The sequence below is a fragment of the Gigantopelta aegis genome, chromosome 3, assembly GCF_016097555.1.
Source record: "Gigantopelta aegis isolate Gae_Host chromosome 3, Gae_host_genome, whole genome shotgun sequence".
Taxonomy (NCBI): domain Eukaryota; kingdom Metazoa; phylum Mollusca; class Gastropoda; order Neomphalida; family Peltospiridae; genus Gigantopelta; species Gigantopelta aegis.
In genome coordinates, this window is record NC_054701.1 from 45,418,328 (window position 1) to 45,432,811 (window position 14,484).

Sequence of the window (14,484 nt, forward strand, 5' to 3'; positions counted from 1 at the left end):
GGTTGCACTGTAGAAACAACAGTTTCAGTGAGGTTGTCAGTTTATGTCAGAATACACCAGATCCTGGTTGTCATAAAGACACATAGCTGGACACTTTTTGAAAAATGTATGTTATCAGTATAGGTAGTACTATACCAAATAACTTCCGGCTGGGTCGAAGTTCGAGATGCACCCAACTTTTGATAGAGAAGTGAACACCACAAGTCCTGTGATTGGTTATAAATGTGAGTGTGTTGGTTGTAAAAAATAATAGTTTCATCTGGGTAAAATAAATGTGCAATTTTATTTCATCTAGTACCAATGTGTCAAGTAGCCTTGTGCTTGAAACATGTATGGGGTACCTGTAAAAAAAAGTACTAAAATTTTGTGCGAAACTAGGGTAGTCATAGACGCTACCCGTTATCTCAGAAACGAGCAGCTTGACCCCCATTTTTTTCTGATTCACTTTAAGTGTAAGGGGTGGTAGTATTTATATCCGTGGCGTTTATGTCGGTTGATACATTGCAGGTAGGAGTTTTAGCCGCATATGTTACTATTGTCGTCTATGGAATATGATTTGGTAGTATACACCCTTTACAGACCAAGTGTCGAAATACCTCACAGAGAGAACATATGATAACTATGGTTTAAACAACTTCCAGATCAGGTTGCCGGGGTCTGGATTGAAAATTAACGTTGCAGAAAGACACTGGCTTAAGATGTGATAATCCAGCTCAGATTTCAAGACATCACTTGCCGGATTTGTTTCGAGTTGTGCTGTGTCATAACCAGCGTTGTTTTGTCGACCCACATAGTCACGATCACGGGAAACACACACCTTCCCACCTACGTCATACTGAATTCTTAGGGGAATAAAAATAACAGTTAAAACTTGATACACAACTATCCACAAGCACCAAACACCTAGAGTTTGAGGATTTAAAAAAACATGGAACATGGAATAGGTGATTTTAACAATTCACCAGCCATATATATATATACATATTAGGGTAGCCAGGATTGTTTATTGGGGGTGGAGTGGAGATAGAGGGCACTGCTTTTACACATTTTATGGGGTGACATGCATTATACAAGTTGGTATTGTGAAAAAAGAGGTCCTCTTGTGCCCAATCCCTGGCTACCCAGATATGCCAGTGTATATATGTACAATTTAAAGTATATCAATCAACAGATTTTGGTTTCAATACAGGTACCTTTAGTAGTATTACTTGCATGGACAGTAGAATTGTGGTAATTATTTGCTAATGTCATATTATTTTAATAAGTTTTAATCAAATATAACTTCTAAGCATTGTTTTAGTAACATCTGACCCATGTTGCATGCAAACATCTTAAACACGATGAGATTTGTGTGCATTTTTGTAAAACCTACGAAAATGCGCATTCTGCTAGGAACCATTACACGTTGATTGTAAATATATTTGTCATTTTATTCTCTCTAAATTGCTGTTTAAATCAGTAAGTTGAAGAACATAATTTTGTTTTAGAACATGTCAAAACGTAGACACTTTAGAATGAGTGAAAACTTTTAAAGAAAAATGCCAAATATAGTTACTGGCCCTGTATTCATTTTATTTCGTTAAATTACTATGTATTAAAAATCATAAAACGTATTAACTTATCTTAACAGTTGATTATTAATTCAGTCAGTAAATTAACACTACAGGTGGTGCAATTTACTCTGATAGCTTACATTTCGTGTTTAATTAGTGTCATAAATATATGTTATAACTGGTATGATAGCTTACATTTCATGTTATAATTAGTATAACAAATATATCTGTTATAACTGGTTTTAAGGCTTTGCTTTGTTTGACAAATTGTTTTTCTAAAGTTGTTAAGAGCTTCTAGCAACCTGCTACAATACCAGGGAGCACAATTTACCATCTGAGTGTAGGATAAGGTTACTGTGCACACAGCTGGAAACACCCATGACCCTTGCCAGTGTCTGCCATCCAGAGATAATTTGTTATTGTTTACAATTACTTCCTGCTGCCAGTACATTTTCAAAGTATTAACAACACAGACCCAATTAGGTGTCTCAGAGCTGCTGCGAAATTAAACGTTTACTGTATGCTACGTGGACTCACTGCAAGATAACATTATTCTTGACTTGGATTCACACAATTTGTCACATATGCTGGGCTGTAAGAAAAACTGTTTATAAAATAGCTTGCTCTGATATGCTGTTTGGAGCTGTTTGTGTTCAAGTTCCAGAATAAATTAAATAGTTCTTCATCTAATTACATCATGATTTATTATTATTAGCAGACAAAATTTTCAAGGTTTATATTAAAACAAATAACTGCTTGCATCTAAAAGCAAAATATTTAGCAAAAGTTAAGTTTCCGATTTTTAAGTACATTTCAAAGTTTTCAGTGTAGTTTTCTCAGATTGAAGTGGAAAGGAGATAAGTGATTCTGGCACTAACCCCTCGATATATATATATAAAAAAACTGAGTAATGATTCTTAGCAGAATGCGCAAGATGTTTGCATGTAACATGGGTCAGATGTTACCGAAACAATGTTTAGAAGTTATATGTGATAAAAACTTACTAAAATAATATGACATTAGCAAATAATTACCACAAGTCTACTGGCCCTTAATTCATTTTGTTGAGTACATTTTAAATATGCAAGTAATACTAAACCAAAATCTATTGATTGATATACTTTAAATTGCACAGCTATGTACTGGCATATCCTGGTAACCAGAGATTGGACACAAGAGGACCTTGTCTTAATAAATATACCTCTTTGTTCACAATACCAACTTTTATAATGCATGTCGCCCCATAACATGTAAAAGCAGTGCCCTCTATCCCCACTCCACCCCCAATATAAAATCGTGGCTACCCTAAAATATATATATATAATATATATATATATATATATATATATATATATATATATACACACACGCCGTTAAGGTTTGTGGACTAGTTGGATATTGGCATGGATAGAAAAGAAATATTTAATGGCAAGCCAGCACATGATATTTTTAAACCATGCTTATCATATGTCCTGTTTGTGAGGTATTTCGACACTTGGTCGGTAAAATGCAGAAGGAAAATTGTTATCAGCATAGTGGCTACTCCAAGAAAACAGCGACAAGGTATTATTTATAAGCACTTCCCCGACAGGAAAGTAAATACCACAATCTTGAATGTACCAGTCCTGGGCACTGGTTGAAGTAAGATAAGAGCCGATGAGTCCACTAAGGGCAATCAATCATATATCCTATCGCATCTACCTGTACCACTGAGCTATGCTGACATGGGTGATTTACTGTATACAGGAATGAACTACTAGTCTTATTATATATAAATTGCAAATACATTGCGGTGACTGTAGATTAAAAATAAGATACATTTTCAGGTATAGTTTCATGTTTTGATTGTCAATGTTTTGAAAACATTTTAATGCGTTCATTGAATAAAGATTGTTGATTAAAATATTTAACAAACTGATGTTATAATAATGATAACAGTGAATGCTATTAGCCATAGTGAGACCAGTACTGGTGTAAACAATATCTAAATACAGTTTAATGCATTCGTCATCAGCATTGATCTGGTGCATGATTAAGTACAATGTTTGTCTAATGCGCTCATTGAATGATATGCATGTACACACATATATTTTATTTAAACACACTATAGCAGTAACCACTTTGTTATAATGACCAGAGATCCCTCATCATTGGAACATCTGGAATGTTACAATTATTCTAGTTAATGTAGTAATATCTAGATATTTTAGCCCAGAAAATATGTATGTGCATACATTTCAACTACTACAATGAACAATATTTAGTATTAGTATGCATATTTATTTTATGTCATTTACATAAAGGGGTCGCTTCTTCTAACCAATTAGTTATAATATGAACTGCCATGAACGGACTCGGATTTAAACAAAAGTGCTTGACCTTAATCTGCTAATTCATTTTAAACTATATGTCAAATATTATATAATGTCTATAAAATATACAATGACTAGAAAAGTTACAATCCTGTGATGATGCCTTCGAAATAATATAAACTAATTTCCCTCTATGCTAAGTAAATTAAACTATTTTATTGCGTATGGTCATAAAACATTTATCATCTTTGGGCCAGCATCCTTATTACAATAAACAATTCCCAGGCATTTTCATTTTAAATTGCAACTTAAATTTATTTTTTTATATAATATTCAAATTGTCTACACAATACAGACATAACTTGTTAATAATTATTAACTAAGGTTGTTGCATATGGGAGCCATGTTTAAAAAAAATATATATATAGAAAGGAATTTTATATTTAATGACACACTCAACACAACTACAGTTATGTGGTGTCAGACATGTGGTTAATGACCACAAATATATTTTAGAGGGGAAACTATGGGCAACTATTTTTTTTATTAGCACCAAGGGATCTTTAATATATGCATTGTCCCACATACAGAATAGTACACATCATAGTCTGTAACACCAGTAGTGAAACACTGGCTGGAATGAGAAATACATGTAGTCCAATTATTCCACTAACAGGGATCGATCCTATTCTGACCGCACATCAGGCCAGCACTTTACTACTGGGCTACGTCCTGCCCCCGGCAAATTAATTTAGTTATATTATTTTTCTCTAATACACATAGTAACTATTCAAACTAAAATAAGGGAAAATAACTTTCCTTTTGAACTAGTTTCTTTGTGTCTGTTCAGTTAATTTTCTCAACTGCGTGTTTCTTTAGTAGAACTAAATGGACTCCGCAGTCACTTCTGATTCAAGTATTTACATAACCGGCATTTATTCAGCAACTAGTTAACAACACAGACATTTTACCACATTCCAGATGTCTAAGCACTACACACTTGCCATTAACGTGTCACCTAGGATTCAATCTTCTCAGTTTACAGCCCACCACAATCCAGTGTTGTGAGCTAACATGTTATGTCTGTCAGCTATGGGTGATACTACAAAATTCTAGAGAGACAGAATAAGGTAGTGCTGAAAACATGGTTTTGGCCTTTTGTGGAAATAGACATAAAAGATAATTGGTTTGGGTTCTGATGTATAAAAACATAAATAAATGATTGATTTGAATGACATTGTGAAATGATAGTATATATTCCCATGACGCTGACAAGGTGATTAACTAATTTTTGTATAATTCATCATATAATAAACCCCTCGATATATATACAGTCGAACCTGGTCTAACGGTCACCTATATATAACGGTCACCTGCCTATAACGGCCACTATAAATCCCCCAATGCATTTCCTTCCTTATTTGACCTGTACATAACAGTCACCTATCCATAACGGCCAGCAGTCACTATTTTTCACCTAAAATCACAAGATGATCGTCGTGACGACAATGTTTTTTGGTTATTTTTTGTGCCTGGTTATGTCTTTACTTTTTCAATCATCTTAAAAATTATAAATAAAATGTGTTTATATGGTCATGTCTGTAGCTTTGGGTTTATTTTCCGTCAAAGTAAAGTTCCATTATAATTCTCTGATCATAATTGAAAAACAAACGGACACTCAATAACTTCCGTGACATGCAGTTATCGGTGGTGTAATTCGATTGGTTCTCAGCGTCCTCACTGAACAGTAGACCACTTCCCATTGGCTGTACATAATGTAATCTGTATGTATGGTCACTCTATTGATTCTCGAGAAACAAAACAAATGAGGTGTTATGTTAAGTGTCAGATTGTTTCTAGTCAGACATGATACGTAAATAAACATGAATTGCTGAAGGCGGCAGTCAGTAAAGATGCCCCGTGTTAGGATTATTTAATGACTCATGATCTTATTCAGCTGTAATCAACTGTCATCCCCCACTGAAGGATTAGCGGTGACACGAAACAAACAAACATGCCACATGGGTAATAACCTTCAATTAAACAAAATATCTTCTGAAAGTCAATGTCATTGTTTGCGAAATGTATTAACGAATACGTTTGCATGCAAAATGCCACCGACAAATCGTACTGCTTTAATGTTAGAACAGAGAATCGACGTTATTAACAAATCTGAGAAAGGCAATTTAAGTGTGCGAAAGATCACCGATCATTTTGGTGTAGGGCATTCTCAGATTAATTCTATTTTAAAAAGAAAAGCTGATGTTCTGGCCGATTTTGACACTGATGTTTCAGCCGTAAGAAAAAGGCAGAAGAAAGCAACAGGCAATGATGACATAAACAAGCTAGTGTGGGAATGGTTTAAAAATGCGACATCTAGAAGGATAAATTTGAGTGGGCCGTTGATTAAAGAGAAAGCACTTAAATTTGCCGAAGATTTGGGTGTCGATTCATTCAAGGCGTCAAATGGGTGGCTGGACTCGTTTAAACACCGACATAACATTGTTATGGGCACTATGAGTGGCGAGAGAGGTGATGTCAATAACGCTACAGTTAATGACTGGAAGGCAAAGCTTCCGACCGCATGCGAGGGATACACACCACAGGACATTTTCAACATGGACGAGACAGGCCTTTTCTACAGAGATACAACAAAGAGCACGTTCGAGGTTAAAGGAGAGGAATGTGCCGGTGGGAAGCAATCCAAAGAGAGGCTGACAGTTGTGTTGTGTGCCAGTATGACAGGGGAGAAGCTTCCGGCTCTTGTAATTAGGAAATGTAAAAAGCCACGTTGTTTTAAGAAAATAACGCCCGAGTCTCTACCTGTGATATACACAAGTAACAAAAAGGCATGGATGAACAGTGCTTTGTTTCAGTGGTGGATAGAAAAATTCAACCAAAAAATGAGACGTCAGAGTAGAAAAGTGCTTCTGTTTGTTGATAATGCGCCTTCCCATCCAACAGTAGAACTTTCTAATGTTAAACTTGCTTTTCTTCCTCCCAATACAACTTCCAAATCCCAGCCAATGGACCAAGGAATCATTCAGACCATGAAATTCAAATATCGCAAGCGTCAACTGCAGCACGTTATTTCTGCCATGGAACAAGATAAAAGCAAATGTGACACAGTTGTTAAAAGATATCATGTCCCCCAGGCCATTTATTGGATTCACAGTTCCTAGAAAGAAGTGGAATCTTCAACAATTAAAAGGTGTTTTGAAAGGTGTGGATTTCAGTCTGTCGAAGACAATACATCAAATGGAGATGGCAACGTTGAGGACGATGATGACGACGATGTACCCCTGTCCATCATAGCCAAGTCAAAGGAATTGTTTGGGATTGTTTGGGTTACCATTATATCAAGTTGCCAACTGTGATAAGCACATCAGAGCGTGTGACGAGTCTGTTGTTGATTGGGCTAGACCTGCATCGGTTCTTTTGAAAGAAATGGATAGCAATGAATCAGGCCAAAGTGATGATAGTGACGAAAATGATGATGGGAGTGATGAAGGCAAGATTGAAAGTAGGAAACAAAAGGTGTGTTCAATAACAGAAGTGGAGAAGTATGTTAGTTACTTGAAAGAGTTTGCTCTATTTCATGGTAGGTGTAACATGCTAAGCGCTACCATGGATATAGAAGAACATGCGTCTTCGATGTGAGTGGAATGCTATGGGAAGCAATCCAAAATTGGTGACTTCTTTAAAAAGTGAATGAACAAAATTGGTGTGTTATTTGTGTACTATCATTGTATTGTGTTGTATTGACATGGACAGTCTCATGTAATAAAAAAATCTTATTTATAACACATGTATGTCTTCTTTTTTTATGACAGTTTTGATATGTTTTAATATATGGGTTCTAATTTTGAACCTGTATATAAGGGTCACCTGTCTATAATGGCCACTTTTATCAAGTCCCTTGGGTGGCTGTTATATACAGGTTTGACTGTTTATATATATATATATATATATATATATATATATATATAACCAATGATATATCATGGATATCATGGAAAGGACAGAGAAAGTGTAAACTAATTGCTATATTTCTACATGCACAAAACTTTGGACTTAACTGTTAATCCAAATGGGAAAATTTCACAATATTTATAGTAAGCACTTGATACCAATCAAAAAACATGAAATAAACAGAATATACAAAAATCTGAAATGGAAAATTATCCATTTATTAATTTATAAAAGAATTTCAATTTAAATTACAATCAGTTTTAACAATGAATATATTTAAACCTTGTTTGCCGAAGGTGGACAGGCCTGCGTCGTCGATGTCAACACTGTGTATTTTGCAGAGCACATCAATCATAGTACTGTATATTGCAGAACGCTCAGCTGGCTCAAGTCCGGGCAATGCGTGATTTTTGAAAATTCTGCCAGGAACATAATCCATGATGTAGAATGGAGTTCCAAGAACACTGAAACAAAATGAAGCAGACAATAGTTATTAATAGAACCACAAAATGTTACAGCACTTTCTATAATACTTATATTATAGTACTGAATTCAGCCCTGACTTTTTTGTTAAATGCAACTGATACCAAAAGAAAAAAGGTATTCAATAATGTTGTTACAGAGGACTGAATTTACAAGAGGTGTCTTTCTTTTAGTCACATGTAACTTGCCTAGTAAACAGCTGTGTTCATTTACTAATTACCAAATTTTATTCATGTTTCACACTTACATACATGACATTAGGTCCCTTTTTTCCAATCACATATTTCTAATTTTGTGGATATCTTATCCATTTTAGACTTAGTATTTAAATGCTTTACTTTATCAAGGAAAAATAGCCTTCTACTGATCTGGCAGATCTCTGAATTTTAAGAATTCCCATTGTAGAAGTCTTCGCCACATCCAAACCCCCCCCCCCCCCCCCCCCAAAAGAAGCTAGATGTGCCATTGTAAATGGTAACCAACCTTTCATCGTCACAGAATGCGAGAGTCCTGGGGACAGGAACACCGTGCTCCATCACAGCCTTCATCACTCGGTACTCACGGTCAACCGCGTGAGCAGAAGGCAACAGCTTGCCTGGCTGTTAGGGAAATAAACCAAAATCCCACACACTTTAATATTTCAACAAAACATTATGCTAATTACATCACAAAAACTATGTCAAGGCCTAGACCTAAACCAAGACCAGATTAGACAGTTAAGATAGACAGACCAAGACCTAGACAAGATTAGACAGGTAAGATAGGACCTAGACCTAGACCAAGATCAGATTAGACAGGACCTAGACCTAGACCAAGACCAGATTAGACAGTTAAGATAGATAGACCTAGACCTAGAACAAGACCAGATTAGACAGGACCTAGACCTAGAACAAGACCAGATTAGACAGGTAAGATAGATAGACCTAGACCTAGAACAAGACCAGATTAGACAGGACCTAGACCTAGAACAAGACCAGATTAGACAGTTAAGATAGATAGACCTAGACCTAGAACAAGACCAGATTAGACAGGACCTAGACCTAGAACAAGACCAGATTAGACAGTTAAGATAGATAGACCTAGACCTAGACCAAGACCAGATTAGACAGGACCTAGACCTAGAACAAGACCAGATTAGACAGGTAAGATAGGACCTAGACCTAGACCAAGACCAGATTAGCCAGTTAAGATAGATAGACCTAGACCTAGAACAAGACCAGATTAGACAGTTAAGATAGATAGACCTAGACCTAGACTAAGACCAAATTAGACAGTTAAGATAAACAGACCTAGACCTAGACCAGATTAGACAGTTAAGATAGATAGACCTAGACCTAGACCAGATTAGACAGGTAAGATAGATAGACCTAGACCTAGACTAAGACCAAATTAGACAGTTAAGATAAACAGACCTAGACCTAGACCAGATTAGACAGGTAAGATAGATAGACCTAGACCAAGACCAGATTAGACAGTTAAAATAGATAGACCTAGACCTAGAACAAGACCAGATTAGACAGGACCTAGACCTAGACCTAGACCAAGACCAGATTAGACAGTTAAAATAGATAGACCTAGACCTAGAACAAGACCAGATTAGACAGGACCTAGACCAAGACCAGATTAGACAGTTAAGATAGACCTAGACCTAGAACAAGACCAGATTAGACAGTTAAGATAGATAGATCTAGACCTAGACTAAGACCAAATTAGACAGTTAAGATATGGAGAAAACTTGAGGTGTTTTCTCTTTTATAGATACAACACCTGTCCTCATAACTAGTGTCCTCATAACTAGTGCATATTCCCTACGATTAGTAGACTGGTCCAAAATCCCAACCGCCAGTGGGATGGCTTAAATTATTCCACTGTATACCCTTCCTGTTCCGGTCACATGATTACAACTTCCTTCTTTTCCCTGAGCGAATCGCACGGAGAACTGGAAGAGGAGAGAAGGGTGGGAAATCATTCCATGAGGACAGGTGATGTATCTATAAAAGAGAAAACACCTCAAGTTTTCTCCATTTCTTTTCAATATCACCTGTGCTCATAACTAGTGCAGCATTCAACAGATGGTGGCGGGTTCCATACTCCGAAGATGCAAAAGTCTTCACCCCATGGACCAGTAAGAACTGACAGTGGAAGAAAACAAGCCAACCAAAATTAGCCCATCTTCCAACGATGCATGCCAACCAATATCCATGCTGTTAGTATTGGTAGTGGGAAGGAAGCATCCGTCAGTAGTGTGGATGAACGAAGTCGTGAGTTACAAAAAGGGTCACAATTCATTCTCCAACAAGGAAGTTCTGAAAGGTGGGCAAGCGACACCACCGCGGATGCAGGTGTTACGTAACCAACCAACCAACAATTGTATACCAACGGAAACAAATATGGTGGAAGCATCCATCAGAACATTAAACCAACAAAAACCCAATTTTTTCTTACTAGTAAAACAGTGGAGAAGTTAGTTCAAATAATAGGAAACAGGTCGTTAGTGTGCAGTGCATTAACTAACTAGTGTTATCCATACAAAAAGTCTTGACACCAACCAGTGCAAAACTTCAGCAAGGTGTGCAAAACAATTTGTCAAATGAAGTCCTCACCTGTCGATTCCGTAGACATCAACGACGACGAGGACGACCAGAGTTAACCAATGTTTGAGCTGCAACCACCGGACCCAGATGATGGAATCCCTCTACATCTTCAGTTGATACATCTCGCAGATAATAGTTAGCAAAGATGGAATCGGTGGCCCAATAACACCCGGATACAAACTGGATACCGGAGTGTTACAATGCAGCGACATAGTAGCGGCTAAGGCACGCAGTTCATGTGGGTTAGAAGCCAATGATGCAGGTAATCCAGCTGATTTGTAGGCACACAAAATCATGGATCGGATCCAAGTAGACACTGTGTTTTCAGTAATGTCTTTTAGATGTCTCTGATTACAAGAGAGAAACAATCTCTTTCGATGTTTGCGAAAAGAGGCAGTTTTCTCCAATACAGCTTAAGAGCTCGAATAGGACACAATGACAAGTCCTCCACATCGTGTGAACCCACGATAGACGAGAGTTCTGTAACATCATAGGTACGCGGACATTGATCAGGCAGTTGATTTTTAGCAACAAAGTTCATCAAAAGTCCCAATGACACTGAAGCGTAATTGCGATTAAAATGCACCATGTCCACATCTAAGGCATGTATTTCCGATACTCTTTGTGCTGTAGCGAACCCGAGCAGGAATACCGTCTTCCATGTCCAAACCTCTAAGGAGGCTTCCGCAACAGGCTCATAAGGTGCTTGAGATAAGGCTCTCAGAACTAAATTAAGGTCCCATTTCGGAGGACAAAACCTCTGAATTTGATCCTCGTGCTTAAATCCTTTAATCATGGTATGAATTTCAGGAACAGCAGCTAATTTAGTACTGGTGGCCGAGTCACGAACCGCTGCAATAACTGAAACATATCCCGTAATCGTAGATCTTTTCAGTTTCAATTGTGACCTGAGATATAGCAAATCAGCAAGTCTTTCCACACAACTAGTCTGAGGTCTTAGTTTTTTTCCAAGGCACCATTGATGAAAGCATAACCAGCGCACATTATATGCAGCAGCTGTAGAATCTCTGTGTGCTTTCAATATCGCTGATGTGGTTTGTGAAGTGAATCCCTTCTTCCTTAAACCCTCGGAGATAATGTCCACGCGTGTAGTTGATACAAGCTAGGATTTGGATGATGCTGTCTCGACGTGGGATGTATCAAGAGACGATCCCAATCTGGTAGCGGTAGTGGATCTGGTTCCGCCAGATGTAGAAGGTCTGGATACCAAATTCGGCTTGGCCAATTTGGAGTGACGAGAAGTAATCGGCAATGGAACTCCTGAAATAGCTGGAGAACTTGTGGTAGTAATACTGGAGGCGGAAAAGCATACGCGTCCAGATTGTTCCAACTGATGGCTAAGGCGTCGAGCTCCAGTGCATTTGGATCCGGTACCGGCGACACGTACAATCTTAGTTGATGATTGAATCGAGTTGCGAATAGATCGACATTCGGGGTCCAGAGTCTTTGACAAACCCACCTGAACGCTTCAGGATTGAGCATCCACTCGGTGCTCTGAGGAGCGGACGGTCTGGACAATGTGTCGGCCAGAACATTTGACACTCCTGGGATGTGTCTTGCTCTGAGGTGTAACGGAATGGCATCCATCATTTTGAACAGCCGATAAGTCAGATAAGAGTAGGCTGCTGGAATGAGTTCCCACCTGGCGATTGATGTAAGCTGCCGCTGTCACATTGTCAGTTGCTACCATCAGTGTTGCGTTTATCAAAAGATGACACCAATGAAGTATCGCCTTGAACACTCCCAGAAGCTCTAGCACATTGATGTGAAAACTTGATTCCTCGGCAGACCACAGCCCTGACGCTGTCTGACTGTTGAGATGTGCTCCCCAACCTTCTCTTGAGGCGTCCACAAAAAGATGGCGAGTCACTTGGAATGGCATCAAAGAGACTCCTCCTAAGACGTTCGACGGAGTCAACCACCATTGTAGACTGTGTCGAAGATTGTCAGGTAGAGTGATCAACAGACTGGGGTTGTTCAATACTATGTACGGATTCAGGAAGACTTGTAACCATCGTAGCTGTAGGCGGTCCCATAAAGTCAAGTCCTGGGCTGAAGTCAACAGGCCCAGAAGGCTTTGCCACATATGGAATGTCACAGGTTCGACTAGCACTTTGGATACAGCCAACTGAATCTGGCTCCATCGGTCTGCAGGAACCTGAAGGAGTCCCAGATCTGAATTCCAATAAATTGGAGATTCTGCGTTGGTAGCAGTAGAGACCTTCTCTGGTCGACAATCCATCCGAGACGGTTCAAGAACTGACATACGTAGCTGACTTGGCCCACTAACTTCGTCTTGTTCTGGCACTTCAAAAGACAGTCGTCCAGGCATGGGTAAAATGATATACCCTGCTGATGAAAACCCGCGCCATTGAGGCTGTTATTCTTGTGAACAGCCAAAGAAGTACCGAAATGCCAACGGCAAAACCATCCATTCATAGTACACTCCCTGCAATACGAACCTGAGATCCAACTCTGACAACACAACAGTGAACGCAGTGAGAGGATAAACCGCACTGGACCATAGTAAATAGTCGCGGTAAAAAAGAAAAAACAGCGTGATGGCAACTGAATAACTTCTGGAGCCAGAGGAAGTAGCAACTGACTGGCAACACCACCGGATGTAGCGATCGATCTGCCGAATGTATCGGTAAAGTCATCGAACAACCACCGGACCAACGCATTCTGTCGTCAACACCAACCCGGTACGCATGTAACGTCGAATCGATGCCGTAGCACAACTGACTGTGTGGCCCAACAGCAACAGCGGCAAACCGACAATCGACAGGAAACTGGAAAACAGTTTGTCATCAGGCGGAATGTCTGTATCAACCTCGGAGCGAGACATATCGTCGAAGGTTCCATGCGACTAATATTTCATAACAGCAGCAAGTCAAACACGCATAGTAATATGAAGTAAGAACACCGTATCCTTAACCACAGATGAAACTGGATCATCATGTGGAAATTCGTCATAAGGCGCACATAAGCAGACCAACGGACAGAAAGGCAGTCGCTGGAGATGGAGACCATGAAAAGGCGCGTCGGAATCCCCCAGGAACCTGGAAGCGAACATCAAATGAAGATCGGTGACAACGGTCCATGAGACCCGTGATAGGCCATAAAGACCGACTGCGTGCACGGTTCCGGTGAGACGACTCAGTGACCTAGACCTAGAACAAGACCAGATTAGACAGGACCTAGACCTAGACCAAGACCAGATTAGACAGGTAAAATAGATAGACCTAGACCTAGAACAAGACCAGATTAGACAGTTAAGATAGATAGACCTAGACCTAGAACAAGACCAGATTAGAAAGGACCTAGACCTAGACCAGATTAGACACCTGGGTGTTATAGTCTGTTTCAAATTACATAAGTTTTGCAGTAAAATTGTAAATACATCTCATATTTCTATCTATAACAGGTCATTTATTGTCATTTTTTGTACTGGTTGTTTGGATACCGTAACAGGTCATAATAATACGGACACATTTTTATGGTTTTTATTCCAAGGATTTTCATAACTAATATATAAGACTGGAAAAT

General features: G+C 38.7%; 1 protein-coding gene across 1 annotated transcript in view; it reads right to left on the reverse strand.

Annotated features, from left to right (window-relative positions):
- The window catches only part of LOC121368113 (acyl-CoA dehydrogenase family member 10-like), a 56,391-nt gene that overhangs the window by 32,630 nt on the left and 9,277 nt on the right, over window positions 1–14,484 (reverse strand). The window contains exons 7-8 of the mRNA XM_041492684.1: window positions 8,804–8,919; window positions 8,120–8,301 (exon numbers count right to left, since the gene is read on the reverse strand). Of these exons, the coding sequence (XP_041348618.1) occupies window positions 8,120–8,301; window positions 8,804–8,919 (298 nt within the window). The remainder of the gene's footprint in view (window positions 1–8,119; window positions 8,302–8,803; window positions 8,920–14,484) is intronic.